This window comes from Anser anser (genome assembly GCF_964211835.1).
Source record: "Anser anser genome assembly, chromosome: 6".
NCBI classification, from domain to species: Eukaryota; Metazoa; Chordata; class Aves; order Anseriformes; family Anatidae; genus Anser; species Anser anser.
In genome coordinates this window covers 31,119,730-31,135,051 of record NC_139726.1, presented here as the reverse complement: position 1 = coordinate 31,135,051, position 15,322 = coordinate 31,119,730, and the positions used below count along the sequence as shown (strand labels likewise).

The 15,322-nt window shown below is 45.2% G+C and overlaps 1 protein-coding gene across 2 annotated transcripts in view; it reads right to left on the bottom strand.

The window, feature by feature from the left end:
• The window catches only part of ACKR3 (atypical chemokine receptor 3), a 34,745-nt gene extending 20,284 nt beyond the window's left edge, over nucleotides 1-14,461 (bottom strand). The window contains exons 1-2 of one of the 2 annotated variants that reach the window (XM_083842217.1): nucleotides 1,991-2,129; nucleotides 719-791 (exon numbers count right to left, since the gene is read on the bottom strand). Coding sequence is in view for 1 of the 2 variants with exons in the window: in XM_083842215.1 (XP_083698341.1) it covers nucleotides 14,426-14,446 (21 nt within the window). In the remaining variant the exon portion in view is untranslated. Of the gene's footprint in view, nucleotides 1-718; nucleotides 792-1,990; nucleotides 2,130-14,425 lie in introns of those variants that run through there. The other variant, XM_083842215.1, reaches the window with a different exon arrangement.
• Between the last annotated feature and the right edge of the window lie 861 nt (nucleotides 14,462-15,322).

The following is a 15,322-nucleotide window of genomic DNA, read 5'->3' as shown; positions in this document are numbered from 1 at the left end:
CTTCACTGAGCAGCTAATTGTTCAGGAAAGAGGCCCACACATCAAGGATGATTGGTCTTGTGAAAGAGACATTAGGCGTGCACTTGGGGCTTTCCTGGTTTTCAAGACAGGCATTTTGTTATATTCTTCAGGACTCGGGCACAAAGTACTTGTTAGCACAGGCAGGTGTGTGGTTAGCAGGGACACACAGGCAAACATCTGGAGCCAACAACCAGTTGCTTCAGAACAACTTCTCGAGCAAGTGAGGAGCACACCAGAAGGTCACAGGCAAAATGAGAATGAATTTAGGGCAGGCACCGGGACAGGCCTCACAGTTAGGCACACAGCATGCATAGTATGTTTACACAGAGCAAAAGATACTACTTAGTACATTCATGCTGTAACGATCAATAACGCTTTGTGATTTACTACAGGTTCAGGGCAGGTCAACATGCCACGAACAATTCCTCGGCTACAAAGATCAATGTTCTTCAGTGACTGGTATTTATTTTATGCCATGAGCAAGATAACCGCTACTGGTTCTGCCTGATCTAACGTAAGCAGATGGGGGTGTGCTGATGATATCTTAACCCCTCAAGATCAGTTTTGTCAAAGGACCACCATGCCGTGCCTTACTACAAGAATTTGCTGGCATGAAGCAAGTGCGCCTGGAGGTACAGTTAGCCAGAAATCCCAGCATCTAGAGAGAAGAAAAGACCGTTTCTCTGTGTTTACTTACTGAGCAGCAATCTCTTGGCCTTCTCACTCAAGGAAGGCATGTACTTCTAAGATTTCAACCAGCATTTCCATCCCTGTAACAAATCAACACGGATTAACACAGAAATTGAACTGGGGAATACAGCCAGAAAAAGTGGCTACAAGTGTTTTCAAGGTCATTATAGTTTAAAAATATATAAAAGAGATAACGAAGAGCACTGGGAAAGCAAAGTGGCAGTTGAGAGAAATGACGAATTTGATGATCTCATTCAAAGCAGAAGCTGATCAATAATAACCTGGGGGGGCTGATCACACAGCTGATGAGCTTTGAGACACTTGCACAGTAAAGTCCCTTCAGAAACCTCTCATTGTAAAAGTCAACAGAGCACTCTTCAGGCAAATTTCATGCTGAAGAGAAAGCACCCTCTCAAATAATGGAAAACAAAGTCATTTATTTACTCTCTAAAACAGTCTGGGTTGACTAAGAATTGCATAAGCCTCCCTCACTAGCAAGAGGCACTGAAGAAACTGAGGCTTTTCATCCCTTGCCTACACTTGGTCATTGAGCCCTTCTAAGAGCTACACCTGGAGCCTCATAGCTGGGACAGTCACTTTAGGAGCTGATATTAGCAGTTCAACATGAAACAGCATATCAGGTGCTTATCAGAAAGAGCACCTTTCTGATAAAACAACACTACTGAAAGTCAAAATATGGCTCTGCTGAAGAGAATACAAGTTATGTTTGTCCCAGACATCCAAGATTAGACCTGGACAAAAACACTCTTATCACTGACTGTAAGGTTGTATAGTTTTAAAATAAAACTGATTGTGTCTGCCAAGAATTACCTTGTTTAAGAAAAGGAACTGCTTACCAAACCTCAAACACACACAAAAAAATAATAATAATGTAATTTTGTGGCTGAGAGTCCCAACAGTAGCAGTTTGATTTGGCAGAGACCATCCCCTCCACAACGCCCCTCTGCTTCTCGAAATAGCAACAGGAACATAAAGTCCTCATCAGGACACCTGTATGTGCCTCACCAGGGCACATCTAGCACATCAGGGGATGTAAGCACTGATGCTAATTGCTCTCACCTGCCAAGGATTTTTTGTTGTCTTTGTTAGCTGGTTTTGTATCATTCTGTTTGTTTTACCAATTCACAAGAGGAGCTAACTTCTGAGCATGAGCCATAATGCAGCAGAGAGGGATTCCAGTGGAGACCCCAGGAAGAAGATTCAGAAAGCAAAAATACCATGTTTATGTAGCCTTTCCAGAAGCTTCAGTTGCACACACCTGTCACATAGGCTCAGGAAAACTTTAGACTCGTCATTCCTGTCTTCATCTTTTCCTTCCTGCAGATGATGCAAGCGCCTGGTGCATGTCAGTGCCATCTGTAAGGACCCTCATTCCTGGGTATTTACAAATGTTTTATTGCACTGGTGAAAAACACAAGAAGAAATAAATTATGAAGCATCTCAAGTGATCAGGCACTCCCATGAGGCACTTAAGATAGTTACAAGAATAATTTACAACTGTATTATAAAATCCCTCGTCCTTTAAAGCAATGCTGATGCTGCAGAAAAAAACGTATAAATCAACACTGCAAAGGGCTTTCAAAAGTGCTCTTAGTGGGCTACGATGTCCATGTTAAATGCGGGGGCTGCATGCCTACAAACCAGCTACATTCTTCCTTTTTGCAGGCTTCAGACTGTCAAATCAAATGCTGAAATAGCTTCAAAAAGAGTTTAGAAGATATAGGCACACCCCAAGAACCTGAGAAATGGTGCCTGCTCTCAGAGGCACAAAGCCCTCTGAACTACTGAGGAGCAGGAAAGCTTTAACACGCTTGGCTCCCAATGACACGGAGCTACTGGCAGCTGCCCAGCTCATTCTGCACAGCCATCCTTTGAAGGCTCTCTCGTTTTGGGAAACAGAAACCGATACCCCACACAGCGACAAGCTGAGCCAGGGGGTTGTGACATTGTGTCACGGACAAAGCGAAGAAAGAAGGGATAACCAGGTGCCCATTTTCCTCGGTGCAGGATAACGTGGAGGTGGGCAGTGCAGCGCTGGTGGATCCAGGGGTCCAGGGCAGCCAGTAACACTACACCTCTAGGTTACTGCTTCGGATCTGGCTAGCGTCAGGGAGTGCTGGGGAAGCCTGGATTTCAGTCCCAAAGGCACACCAGCAGCGTGGCCCGTGCTGCTGATGGATTTGCAATAGCCCTGCGTGGCCGAGCTGACAACATCAGCCGGGTGTCAGCCCAACGCCTGCTACGAGCACTGCCTCTGCTCTAAAGTGGTGATAACTTGATACTACAGAGCATTCCTTCATCATGAGAACGTCATAAAAATAGAGGCAAGTTGAGGAGAAAACGTGCCTTTAAGTGAACTGTTTCGATATTGATCAACGCAAGGAATTTGTGTTAGTAATAGATGAAGAAAAAAAGCTTTGACCACATGTGACAGGATGGCTCAGTTCTCTGGATCTCTTTGTTGCCCTACCGAGCCACCCTCTGACCTGCTGGGCTCGAGCCACTCGATGCTGGAGGCTGGCTCCAGCTGCTTTTCCGTGCTGTCTAAGGAATTATCACAGGAGACTTCATGCAATTAGGCCTTAAAAATGGGGATGTCAGTCCTCCAGAGGAACTAAGCCTGCTTCATGAAAGATACTTTAGCCTTTGGTTTTGCTGCAAAAGGAGGTGTTTTTTACCCTGAGGATTTATATCAAAGCAAGACACTAGTAAAAACACGGCAAGCCACTGTAGTTTTTACCTCTTTGTAGCTTCTCAAGGTGAATATCAGTGGAAAAATCTCAGAGATGACAAGCCACAGAGATGGCCATCTAAAGCTACATACCTCGGTACAGAAAAAAAAAATCCACCCCTATGTTTTTAGCAAAGACAAACCTGGTCTCTCTCAGCAACAGGACTCCATTTAGAAATCAGCAATGGAAGCATAATAACCTGCACAAAGCCAGCAATCTCACACCTCCCAATTTCTCCCCACGGACTGAAACCTCTCTCAGAATCCATCGCCTTTTTACAACCTGGCTGAACACTACCCATCCCAGGGCTGCTATACCTTTCACAGTCACCAGTTGCATTTCCTCCGAGCTGGCCGGGTGAAGGATTTTTTAAGGCGATGTTTCTCATGGACTGTGGGTAGCCCTATTGTCTTTTGGGATTTGAGGTACGCTCTGCAAACTGCTGATCCTGCACACAAGAAATAACAGAGGGAGGATGTACAGGGATAATATTTGTATTGAATGTATGTTTTTCAAGAGCACTTGAAAACCAGCTGTGTAAGCAAAGTGAATGAGGACCAGTATCTCTGGTGAAGCCTGGAGCTCTGCAGCACGTGCTCCAGAATAAGGTGGATGGTGGACGAGGGAAATTTAAGGCTCATTTTTCCTTCTCCTTCCATTTCTGAACCTCCCCGATCTGTGCAGTCTCTCAGCTTAGCTCCTTTCACAACAAATATGAACAATCCCAAAATAAAAAGGCTGCAATGACACAAGTGCTTTAATAAAACCTGCTGAACCCAGGTTGCTCCATCTGGCATGTTCGGCCTAACTAGACATAAAATAGCACCCAGGCAGCCTAGATGAAGTATCCATATATTACTCAGCTAATTTGGAAATCAAAAGGCTGACAAGATTAGGGATAGGAGACGCCAGTTCTCACTTCACCACTCCCTTTAAAGTAGTCCTCTGAAGACCCCAAGGCTTATTGCTTGGCTAAAACATATCCTTTATTCACTCTAGCCATGAAAAGCACCAACAAATTGACAGACAAAGTAGAATCAAGGTTTTCCAAAAGAATCAGCCTCGTAAAGCTTTCAAAAGCTGCAGCTGACATATTCATTGGATAGATCCAAGCTGTTCCTAAAAAAGCACCCAGAGGGAAAACAGTTCCATCTACAGCAAAAAAAAAAAAAAAAAAAAAAAAAAACCCTACATGGTATTTTGGATGGGCTGTACTCCCACAGAACATATTTCAGAGGCTATTTTTGCATGTGCAGTGGTCATTCACCTAGAGTATCCATCATTCCTCCAGTTACCCAAGCATCCCAGAAAACGTGGCCTAATTTCTCGTTTTTGCTCATTGACATGGCATTTATTCTGAATATAAAACAGAGCAGCAGCCAGGGGAAAAAAAAAAATTAAATGTGTACTGCCCCTTCAAAGCCAGCTGAAGTTTATTACTTCCATTTCTCTGGCTTTGCCCAGTTTCTCATGCTTAACTTGTCTCCATTCCTTGAAGACGCCCACCTTTTCCTCTCCTTTCCCCAGACAGCAAGTGTTACCATGCTCACCCTGCTGCTTTCTCCATTTTCAAATCCATCCTTAGAGCTCACCTCTGCCAAGCTGCATGCTAGCAGCTCCCACTGATGGACGGGACGAGTACCCCTTGCCAATTTTCTCCTCCTCCCAGCTCATCCCTCAGTAGCTGAGACCAGGAACCTCCCTGCATGGCCAGAAATCCTGGGACCACCACGCAGACGAGAGTTAGATGAGTTTTGTTTCAGTAACTTTTACAGCTTCTTTTCTCTCAGGCTTCAGGCAGCAGTAAAAGAAAGGCAAATAGAAAGTAGAGTGCCAGTATCAAAACCTAATAAATCACTCTGCATGGAGAGAAACATAAAACCGCTGTGTCCGATGGTGCGGTCTGTTCGGTGCAGAGATTGATGCTGGCTCTAGCAAACCATAGGCTTCAAGCAGTTGGCACCTCCTGGGCTCCCCAGGTCACTGGGACACAGTAAGCTGACCACTAAAATTGGGAAATTGCTCTTGTGTTGAGAGCCAGGACCTCCCTGCAACCCACAAGGATTTTTCTTGGTCAGTGTCAAGTTCTGGCTTCACGCAGCCCAGAAGTATCATGAAAATGAAGACCTTTCTGTACCTTCCTCTTTGGCAGAATAGGGACGTAGCCCCCTTCCAGAAAAGCCCCAAAACTGCACTGGATTTTATTAGGAAACAATTTGGATAAAACATCTTCATTTTGCAAAATGAAGCTGAAAAATTTGCAATCTATCTTAATTTTTGCTTCCAGCTCTGAAATGGAGACACTGTGAAAAGAAATCTTATACATACATTTCTCTCCTGATTCCAGGTTCAGGGGAAAGCACAAAAACAGCTGAAAACAAAATTTACAGACAAAAACCGTATTTAGCTTTATGCAGGGGTAAAGCTTTTCATTGCTAGACAACTATTTTGACCCAGACATTTCCCTGCTGTGGTTAATCCAAAAAAATATCTGAAAAATCTTCCTTTCATTTTCACTCAGGATATGAAATGTCAGTGATACAGAGCATGTCAACACTTGTAAAACCTCCATCCTTTCTGGCCTCACCAACCAGCTAAAATTGACAGAAAACAAGAAGGAAAATGAGAAATTGATTCTTGGATGAAGTACAATTAAGTTGTAGATCTGTCTTAACTTCCAGAGCCTTATTACACTGATTTTATTTGATGAAATGAATTATATGGTACACTGGAGATACGTTAGTGAATTAGCTTAGCTTGTGCTAATGCCTACCATTTCAGGGTGGGTTTTACCTGGCAGAGAAGATGGGGAGGTGTGGGATTTAACGTGATTTGTTTAGGAAGGGATGTGCTTCATCTTCCAGGACAAATTCTTGCTCCCCTCCCTGCAACAGGGTAAGCCCATAAGGTTTTTTGCTTGTTTTGTTTTTCTCCTTGCTTGGTTGATTTTTTTTTTATTTTTTATTTTTTTACCAGTTGCAGTTAATATCAGTTCAGAATAGAAGCAGCACTTGCATACTGGTAAGGAGATGCAGAGCCAAAAAAAAAAAATCTGCTTTTGCAAGTAGAGAGGAATTGCGTTCCTCACTTCCACCAAATGATGCAGCCACTTTAATACAGCACTAAGTGCTAGGAAAAAGAATGGGTGGATTTTGACACTTGCTATTAACATATTGCACCTAAGATCATTCTCTCATACCCCATTTGGGGCACAATCCTACAAAGTGCCAAGTACCCTGGTCCTGATCCAGCAAACATACCTGTGCTTAAACCTCAAAAAGCTGTCTAATGCCATTGAAACACTAAATCTATAAGAGGGTCCACTGGTCAACGCTCAACTGACTGGAACCCATACACAGAAATGCTTTTAAAAGAAACGAAATTGCTTGGGAGGGTCTTGTTGTGAGTCAAGTGTTTGGAAGCTTCCTGCACCACTTGGTAAAGCAATACATTTCCAGAAAAAGAAAAACAAATGAGCAAAGTCAAAACCAAGGTTTTGTTTGCTTTAGTAAAAGAACCAACCCCCAGAAGTGAAATCTTATACTGTGCCTCAGTCGGGCTGGATTCCTGTCCTCACCTTGCTGCTGGTCTTTCCTCCACCAGGCCTCTGCCTGGCTCCGGAGGATCCTCCTCCAGCCACGAGAGGCTTTCTGTGCTGCTTTATGGCACCAGCCTTTAACAAAACCTAGAAGTCAGACCAACAATTCAATCCCTTCCTGCTGGGTCAGAGCTCAGGCTGCAGACCTTCCTGTCGCCACCATAGATGCAGAACGTGAATTTGCTATGAAGAGACTTGGAAGCGTAAAAACTTAGGTTTTTCATAAATGGAGATATATATATATATTTATTTTTTTTAAATCAAAGCTTCCTGACCAAGTTCCCAGCCGACATCAAATACTAGCACCAGCTGGTTGCTAGTGGATAGAGTCCATGTGAAAACAAGAGGTCTGTTTTCTGTAATTCACAGCAAGATTGAACGGACTAACCCCCCTAAACACAACAATCAAAGCAGTCTTCAGAGAAAGCGTTTGTGAAGCAAGATGTTTTTTCTTTCAGCATGCCAGCGAAGGACACCTGCTTATCACCGGCACTCCTGAGCTCGCCAAAGGAAGAATGTGACGGCGCGTAGAGCCAAAGCCCTGTGACTGAAGGCATGGGCTGGTGGCCACAGGCGGGGAGAGGGTGCTCACATTTCTCTGAGCAACCAACACGACAGCAGAAAGTAATGCAGAACCCAAGGGACTGCACTCACTCCATGCAGATCCACTTGCAAGAGTTTTTCTTCCACTGTTGCCAAAGTTATTCTTATACATTTCACCTTCCCAAACTTCCCACCATCTACTTTTACCCACAGCATTTCTCACAGGTCCCATCTCCCTGACCCCTTGTCCTATTCCTCCACCTGTATTTATGGATGCCAACTGTGAAATCCAATCACAGGCACATCTCCCTGACCTATCTGTACCATAAAAAAAAAATTCCCCAAGCTAACCAGGCACATTAGATGTGCTTGAATTAGCAAGGAAATGAAAACAGGCCACAAGAAAGGAGTAGGCTGAAGGAAAAGATGGAGATGTAATGCTAATCGATCATATTGAGTCACAGTTGATAGGAATTCATGAATTGGTATGAAAAAAAATGGAAAGTTTTGATAAAGTCATTAAAATTCCTGTAAAAAAACTGTTTCCAAAACAAGCTTGTTTTCCCCACTGTTATTCCAACACAAACACCAAGAAAGGTTCCAGCACTCATACAAGGAACTCTCTTATCCACTCCATAAAAATGGCTGAAAGTCAGAAAATAAGTTCGATCCTCTTCTAATATCTTACCAGTGCCCTTTCATGCTTGAGGACCTCAGGAGACAGCACAGAGATGAAGGAAATGCTGATAACCACATTTTAAGGTTGAGCAAACTGAGGCACTGAACAGTTCCTGTGATTTACCCAAGCAGAACCATAACCTTAACTCAGTTTGGGATATTGTCTCCCAAATTAACCTAGCCAGTTGAACATATGACTCATTAAAATGGAAGCTCGGGGCAGGGGGTGGTAACCGTCATTCAGTATATGTATTTACATTTCCTAGCTCAAGGGGTTATAAAGCTATTTCTAATACTTGTTATGCCCATTGCATTAATATATTTCTAAAACTGATGTAGTTTACCACTTTTTCACTGTAAACATTCTCAGTAGCCCTCCCCATCAATGTTCCCCTTCAGGAGAGCATGAGCTGCAGGAGTAAAAACCACAACCAATAGAGCCATGCTTCTGAACACACGGGTTGGGTTCTTAGAGTGACTCAAACAGGGGTTCAAAAGTCAGTTGTGGCTCTTGGTAGGCTAAGTAACTGAGAAATGAGGAAGATTTGCCTCCAAGACAGAATACTTGCTCCTCACCAGTTAAACTAGAAGGGTCTCTTATGTTAGGGCAACCTTCTAACAGCTGCTCCGGCGCTCCAGATCTGATAACATGGAAGGAAACAAAGTAAAGTGACCACCTTTAAAACAGCCCCACAGATTATAACTTTGGGAGAAGACACTCACAAAACATTAAAGGTTAGATCTAAATCCGCAGGCATAATGAAATGCAGTTACAGATGAAACTCCCTCCTTAACGTGCTGGACCAAATTCAGCCCTGCTCAAACCACCCAGCAGATGAACCTTGCCTAGCCACGGCTCGGAACTCCAGCCGTAATGAAAGCTTGTCCATGATTTGAACCCAGCAACAATTAACCTTGACAGGGGGAGATAAGATTCAAGTTTCAAAGAACAGAGAGTTTACTGGATTTCCGTATGCTTTCATGACGCTTTGATTATTATTCTAATGCAGTTGTTTGTGGTTTAATTTCCTTTTTTCTTTAATGGTCACATTGAAAAGATAAAAGTCTTTGGACTCATGGCAGAAGCCAAAGGATGGCCAAAGTCCAATCTACCTCCACCCCATCACGCTCATCTGATACACTTCCAAAAAAAAGGGGGGAAATCAGACAAATGGAGGTTGTGGACAGCTTAGGACTGACTTGTCTCAGACTTTCTGGAAAAGGGAGAAGAATTCATTAAGCCATAAGGAAAGCCAAAAGCAGTTATGAGAGCACTCTTTTAGGGGACTACAATAAGAAGCCAACAGATCTTTACATACTTCCCAGCAGGAAGCCTACAGTCATCCATAACATTGCTGATAGCCCTCCATGCTTGGCAAGGTTCCCATTCGACCATCTGGAGCTCATCCATCGAGGTGCAACTTTGAGGAAGAGACTGAGCGCCTGGCAAAGGTGTTCGAATAGCAGCTGGGAAGAGGGTTTTGACTCCCGAGCTTCAGCATGGTTTCACTTGACAGCAACTGAGGGTACATCTCTTCTGCAGATGGTGCAAATGCAGATGGTGCAAGCAGTCCCAAGCTAACTTTAAACCAACGAGCAGAGTTACCGCTGACAGCAGCAGCAGAGCTCGGCATGTGTGATGAAGCCCTTCCGAGAGGCTAAGCAAGTAGTTGGGCCGTTTGCCCAAGTGGCTGCATTTTATTGGTACCAGAGCTGGTTAAAGCCAATTCACCTCATGCCTCCACAGCCCACAAAGCCACCGCACCTCCTGCGTCACAGAGGAATCCTGCACTCCTTCTGTTCTCACCAGCTGACGTTTTCATCTTGCTGATGTCTTCAGCAGAGCTCCGTCTGACCGAGGGCCAGGAGTTTGCTCAGCACCTCAGACTCTCCTTTGAAGGGAAGGAGCAATATTCACCCTCCTTGAGGGCTGTTAATGAGAGCATGTTCTCCAGTTACCCTCGTGGAAGTGCAGCTCCAAAACCTCTACCAAAGCTCTTACAGACAATGCAGCCACGGGTGGTCTTCAAATAAAAGGAAGGAACCAAAGATGGGGAGTGACCTCGTCAAATCAGCTGGGGAAGGTGGGAGAGAACAAGCACACTGGAAGTGTTTCCATTTTCTTCCCCATGTCCATTGGATGGCAAGACAGCAGCAACTAAGAGCTCAAATGTGCTCTCAGTATTGGCAAATATCACTTAGTGGGGCCTGGCATCTACACTGCCAGAAAACATGCCATCAGCAAAACAGAAAAGCAAGCTTCAATATAATGCATATCTACATGCTATTTATAGCCTCTCCGCTCACACGTACAGGCACTTGTATCCCCTTGGTATTTTCTTGGCTGTACTTACAACCCCTGCTTTGCATTCGCACAGCACGTCCTGAAATCAATCATTAAGTTAAACACGCAGCCTGTCCTTCTGTAATCCAGCAGTTATCTTGGAGGACACCTTGCTGGAGGTGAGGCGAGCAGGGGGGAAAGGCAACAGAAACCAGAAAGGGACAAGGATTTTTTTTGCCGTGAAGCCACCGTGAAAGCATGTAACAGCCACCCACAGCAGTAATGAAAAGACATCCTAGGTTGAGCTGTTGTTTCCTAACACACACCTTCACTTTAAGTTGAAGCTGCCAGGCTGATTTGCTGCCACATTATCCCTTCCAGCCTGCTCCCATACCTTTTCCCGTAAGAAGCCCTCAAAGACGTAACTCACCCAGCTTCAGGTAAAGCTCAGTGTCCCGGTCCTTTCAATGCCTCTTACCCAGAATGGCTCCTCAAGGCTTTTTCCTGTACTTGTAGGTATTTTATGCCTTGTTGGTGTGCTGCAGGCATGCTCAGTTCTCTCCTTAAAAATCCCACAGCTCCCTGGCCTCATGCTAGGAGCCACCACTTGCTCTTTAACAATAACATTAGGCCAGAACTTGGGAAGCTCTTTCTGTATAGATCCCAGGACTGTAACGTGGCTTTTAAGCCATACTGCTTTCACTGAGACCACCAGTCAAAGCTAAAGCACAGCCTGTTCTCTAAATATCATTCCTACAAGGAATGATATTTAGATATTTATGATATTCCTACTGTGGTTTAAATCACCTGCCCCAGGTAACTGTGGGGTAGGGGGGCAGAGGCCCAGGGATGAGCCTTGCTCAGCTCTGCAGAAAGGACATGCCTGCAGAGCTCAGCCTCCCTCCCAGCATCCAAAACGGCCCCAAAACCACAGCTGAATCACATCACATTTCAGATTTTCAGTCACAAGATCACAGGACAAAGGCACAAGGGCACACTAATAATTGGCAGTCCGGCCTGCCCCAGATTTTTTGAACTACCCTGGAAAGCTACTGCAAGTGCTACAGAAAAAAAAAAAAAAGAAAAAAAAAAAAAGCCTTCCCAATAAAGCTGAAGAGCTGGGTTTTAATATTGTGTGCATCACAGTCTGGCTCATAGCAGGTCGCCAGTCTTGACAGAACCTGGTTAGAGGGGAAAAGCCTTTCTAGTGGCCCAGAAGCCTCTAAAAATGGAAAAAAAAAAAAAAAAAAAAAAAAAAAGGAGAATCACAATCCCCTAGAAGCAAAGCATATGGAGCACAAACAAACTGGCTGCAAATAGCTCTCAGGCAGTAAATGAGCCACAAGCAGACTTGATTTTTATGAAGAAATTGTTAATAGCTTAGTGCAGACCTAAAGAAATGGCTTCTGGGTCCAGACCAGGACTACTAAAATACACCACAGCTTGTAAAAGCTTGTGGAGCAGTGCTCAGGCCTGCTGCTGAGCACAGGATGATTCAGCCCCAGCCACATCCTCCTCTTTACAACTTTAAAGTACCATCTGAGCACCGCTTTTTTCCGCTGCCTGATGCTCTCAGATCCTTGCCCTGGTAATGGTATCGCATCTGCTACATACCAGAGCGTCGGCAAGGCTCCCCTCCTCGCCTTCCCCTGTCCTCGAGCTGGAGTGAGCCCCTCATGTTCCCTCACGCCGTGCGGCACGGTGTTGTGTCTGTGAGAGCTGAAAGCTGCCAGGCTATAACGCAAACAAATCCCATCGAGCCGCCCTTATCAGAAGGGGCGATAAAATCAGCAAAACCAAGGGGCTACGAAAGCACGGAAAGCTGACACCTCCAAAGAGCTGTTTTCTTGTGGAGATCCCATGCCGCAGAGGACATCAGGCTGAAGATCTCACTGGGGCATTACTGAAGATCGGTGTCTGGGCAGGTTCTCTGCCGTTTTCTGCAGACCTTAAGAAATGTTACTTCCCAAAGTCTGCCTCTGGAAGACAGGTAAGGCACAGGATTCCCTGCGGCTCCTAAATTTTGGAAAAGTGGTCGCAAAAGCACAACGGATGGCCTAACACCACACCAGCCAGCCAGACACTTAATCGGTGCAATGATGTCCAAAAAAGCCACAGAGGCAGATCCAGATGCTGCAGAGTCGGCAGCAACAGCAGGCTGATTTTATTAGCACCCCTCCCCAGCCCAGAACAAGGCACAAGGCTGGAGATGAGGGTTTTCTGAGACCTGGACCCCACTTTAGAGGGCAACAGAGTCCTGGTTGTTCAGAGAAGCAGTAAGTGTCGATCCTATAGCAGATAAAAGGTGCAGGACTCATGCTTGTGCTATCTGGAAGAGCACCGTGGTTTCCCCCCCGGCATTGGCACAGACACACATATCCCACAGCTGGCAGGTTTCCTGTCGCAGGCTGCCCATGCTTTCTGAACCCGGGTTGTGATGAGCCAGGGATTTTTCTGGCTAAAGTCAGCCCCAGAGGAACCACCTGGAGTCCTTGGCCCCGTTGAAGGAGAACCACTGCCCTCGCATGACTCACCTTCCCATCGCGAACAAGGCTGAGAAACTTTTAGGGGAACAGCATTTTGCTGGGCGAGGAGAGCACAGACGGACAGTGAGCTTCCTGAAACACACCCCGTAACTGTCTGTTAGTCACGACGGCTGCTGAACCCTGACCTCCCTCCAGCGAGCATGACGCAAAACAAAGCTCCACTTACTGGTCTTGACACTGGCAGCAAACGTCACGCAGCGATGGAAAAATAAGGGTTGGAAAAGACCTCAGGAGGTCACCTAGCCCAGTTCTGCACCTCGTGCAAGAGTCAGCGCTGTATTATCCTTGTCAGGCACGTGGCTAACCTATTCTGAAAGGCCTCTGGTGATAAAAGCAACATCCTCTAGGCCTTTGCTATTTATATCATAATTTTGGGCACTACTTGAAGAATAGAAGGCACAGAGGGGGATAGCTGCATAATAGCTGAACTTTGCATTAGAGAAATATCGCTGGACCGGGGGAGACTGCTGAATAGTTAAGCATCTCTCAGCCATATACCGGCACAAAACGTGAGGGCAGGACCACCAGCAAGGCAACGAGGGCATGACTGCCCCAACCTATCTGTCCAGGCCACCCAGCAGGATTGTGACATCTGGCAGAGCTGGCAGGGACTGACCCTCCTGTGCTGTGCAAGGCACAGGTACAGCCCTCAGTGCTGGCTCCTGCAGCCGCTGCCTCCCACAGAAGCTGGTTTGACATTGTTCTTGGGGATTAACAGACAGATAAATAAAAAATAAAACTGTGTTCTCAGCTGCACGGGTGGGGATTTTTCAGCAAGATGAGGGTCTGGACATATTTACACAAATACGCACACTTTTTTTTTTTTTTTTTAAGAACAGTGGAAACGCTTTGCACAAAATCCCATTAGCAAATAACAGGATTTCTGGGATCACCATCTGTGCACCACATTGAACACTCACCCCAGAGTGCAGAGAGTAAAGCATGATGCATATGGAAACCAAGACAAAAGAATATACAATAATGCTCAAAGGCAGGGAGAACACATGTAAGGTGGGGTAGAAGCCAGAAGAGACCTTTTCCTCCCCATCCTCACAATACCCATAGCCCATTCTTTTCACAGCCTCCCCTCAATGATTCCTGAGGCATCTCACGTCCCTTCTGTGCCCACTGTAAGGCCCTATGATGTTGTCACAGACGGGGAAAAATTTTGTCATGAATGAGAATCAGCTGGCAAATCAACATCATTCGGTGCAAGGTGGCACAGAGGTCTAATATTGAAGCCAGCTGGAAAACACTTTTTCCTCGGGTGTTTTTCAAGCAGGTCTCCCATATTTTTAAGTCAAGATGTTACCTGAAAAAGGCTCTGCCTCATCTCTGAGTTTCTTCAGCTCTGCCTCAGAAGAAAGGGCCTCAGAAGAAGTCCAGGAGAAGCCACACGGGTAAACCTGAAACAAAGCAAAGAAGGATTTGCTCTGAGTAGGTTTTGGAGTACAAAATAAACACAGTTTTGCAAATCAGCAGCTTGTAGCAGCAATCTTCAGCAACTCTCAAGGACCCCTTTTCCTCCACACTTCCAAATGTCTCTTTGTCTGCCATCCCAAGGGCTCTTCAACAGCATCCTCCAAAACAGCTATTACAGCAATTACTGCAATTAATTGATTTGCATATCCCCAAAGCCCCATCATTAGTGCAACACAGCCAAGCGTGTTAGTGTTTAATAATATCAATCAACAATTATTCGTAACATCCCGTCCCGGCAGACCTAAATATAGAGACAAGCATTCATGCGAAAACAAAAAGGAGGGAAAAAAAAACAGCAGCTAAACAAAAGAATTAATTTAGAGCAGAATTAGGATCATAGAAACAAGAGAGACTAACGGCACGGTCAGATGTCTTGCTCCCAACTCATGCATGACCCTCCTAACCAGCCTACTCTCAGTTACTTAGCTAGTTCTAACTCAATTGATTTTTTTTTTTCTTGCAATCAATAGCCAGCATGCCACAATGAGCATGTACACAGTGGAGCAGAAAAGAGACGAGACAACTTTCACAGTCTGTTGGCACCACTTCAGGAAAGCACTTCAGCAAAAGCTTGAGATGGTCTCCGTTCAGGGCAACGCTAAAGCACATGTTGAAATTTAAGTACGTGCTCAAATCCAGATCCTCCCCAGGCCGAGTGCTAATAAATGAGGAAGGCTGCTGGCGCACGTGAGGTTATGTTCCACTCCTCCACCCAAACACCCAGGCG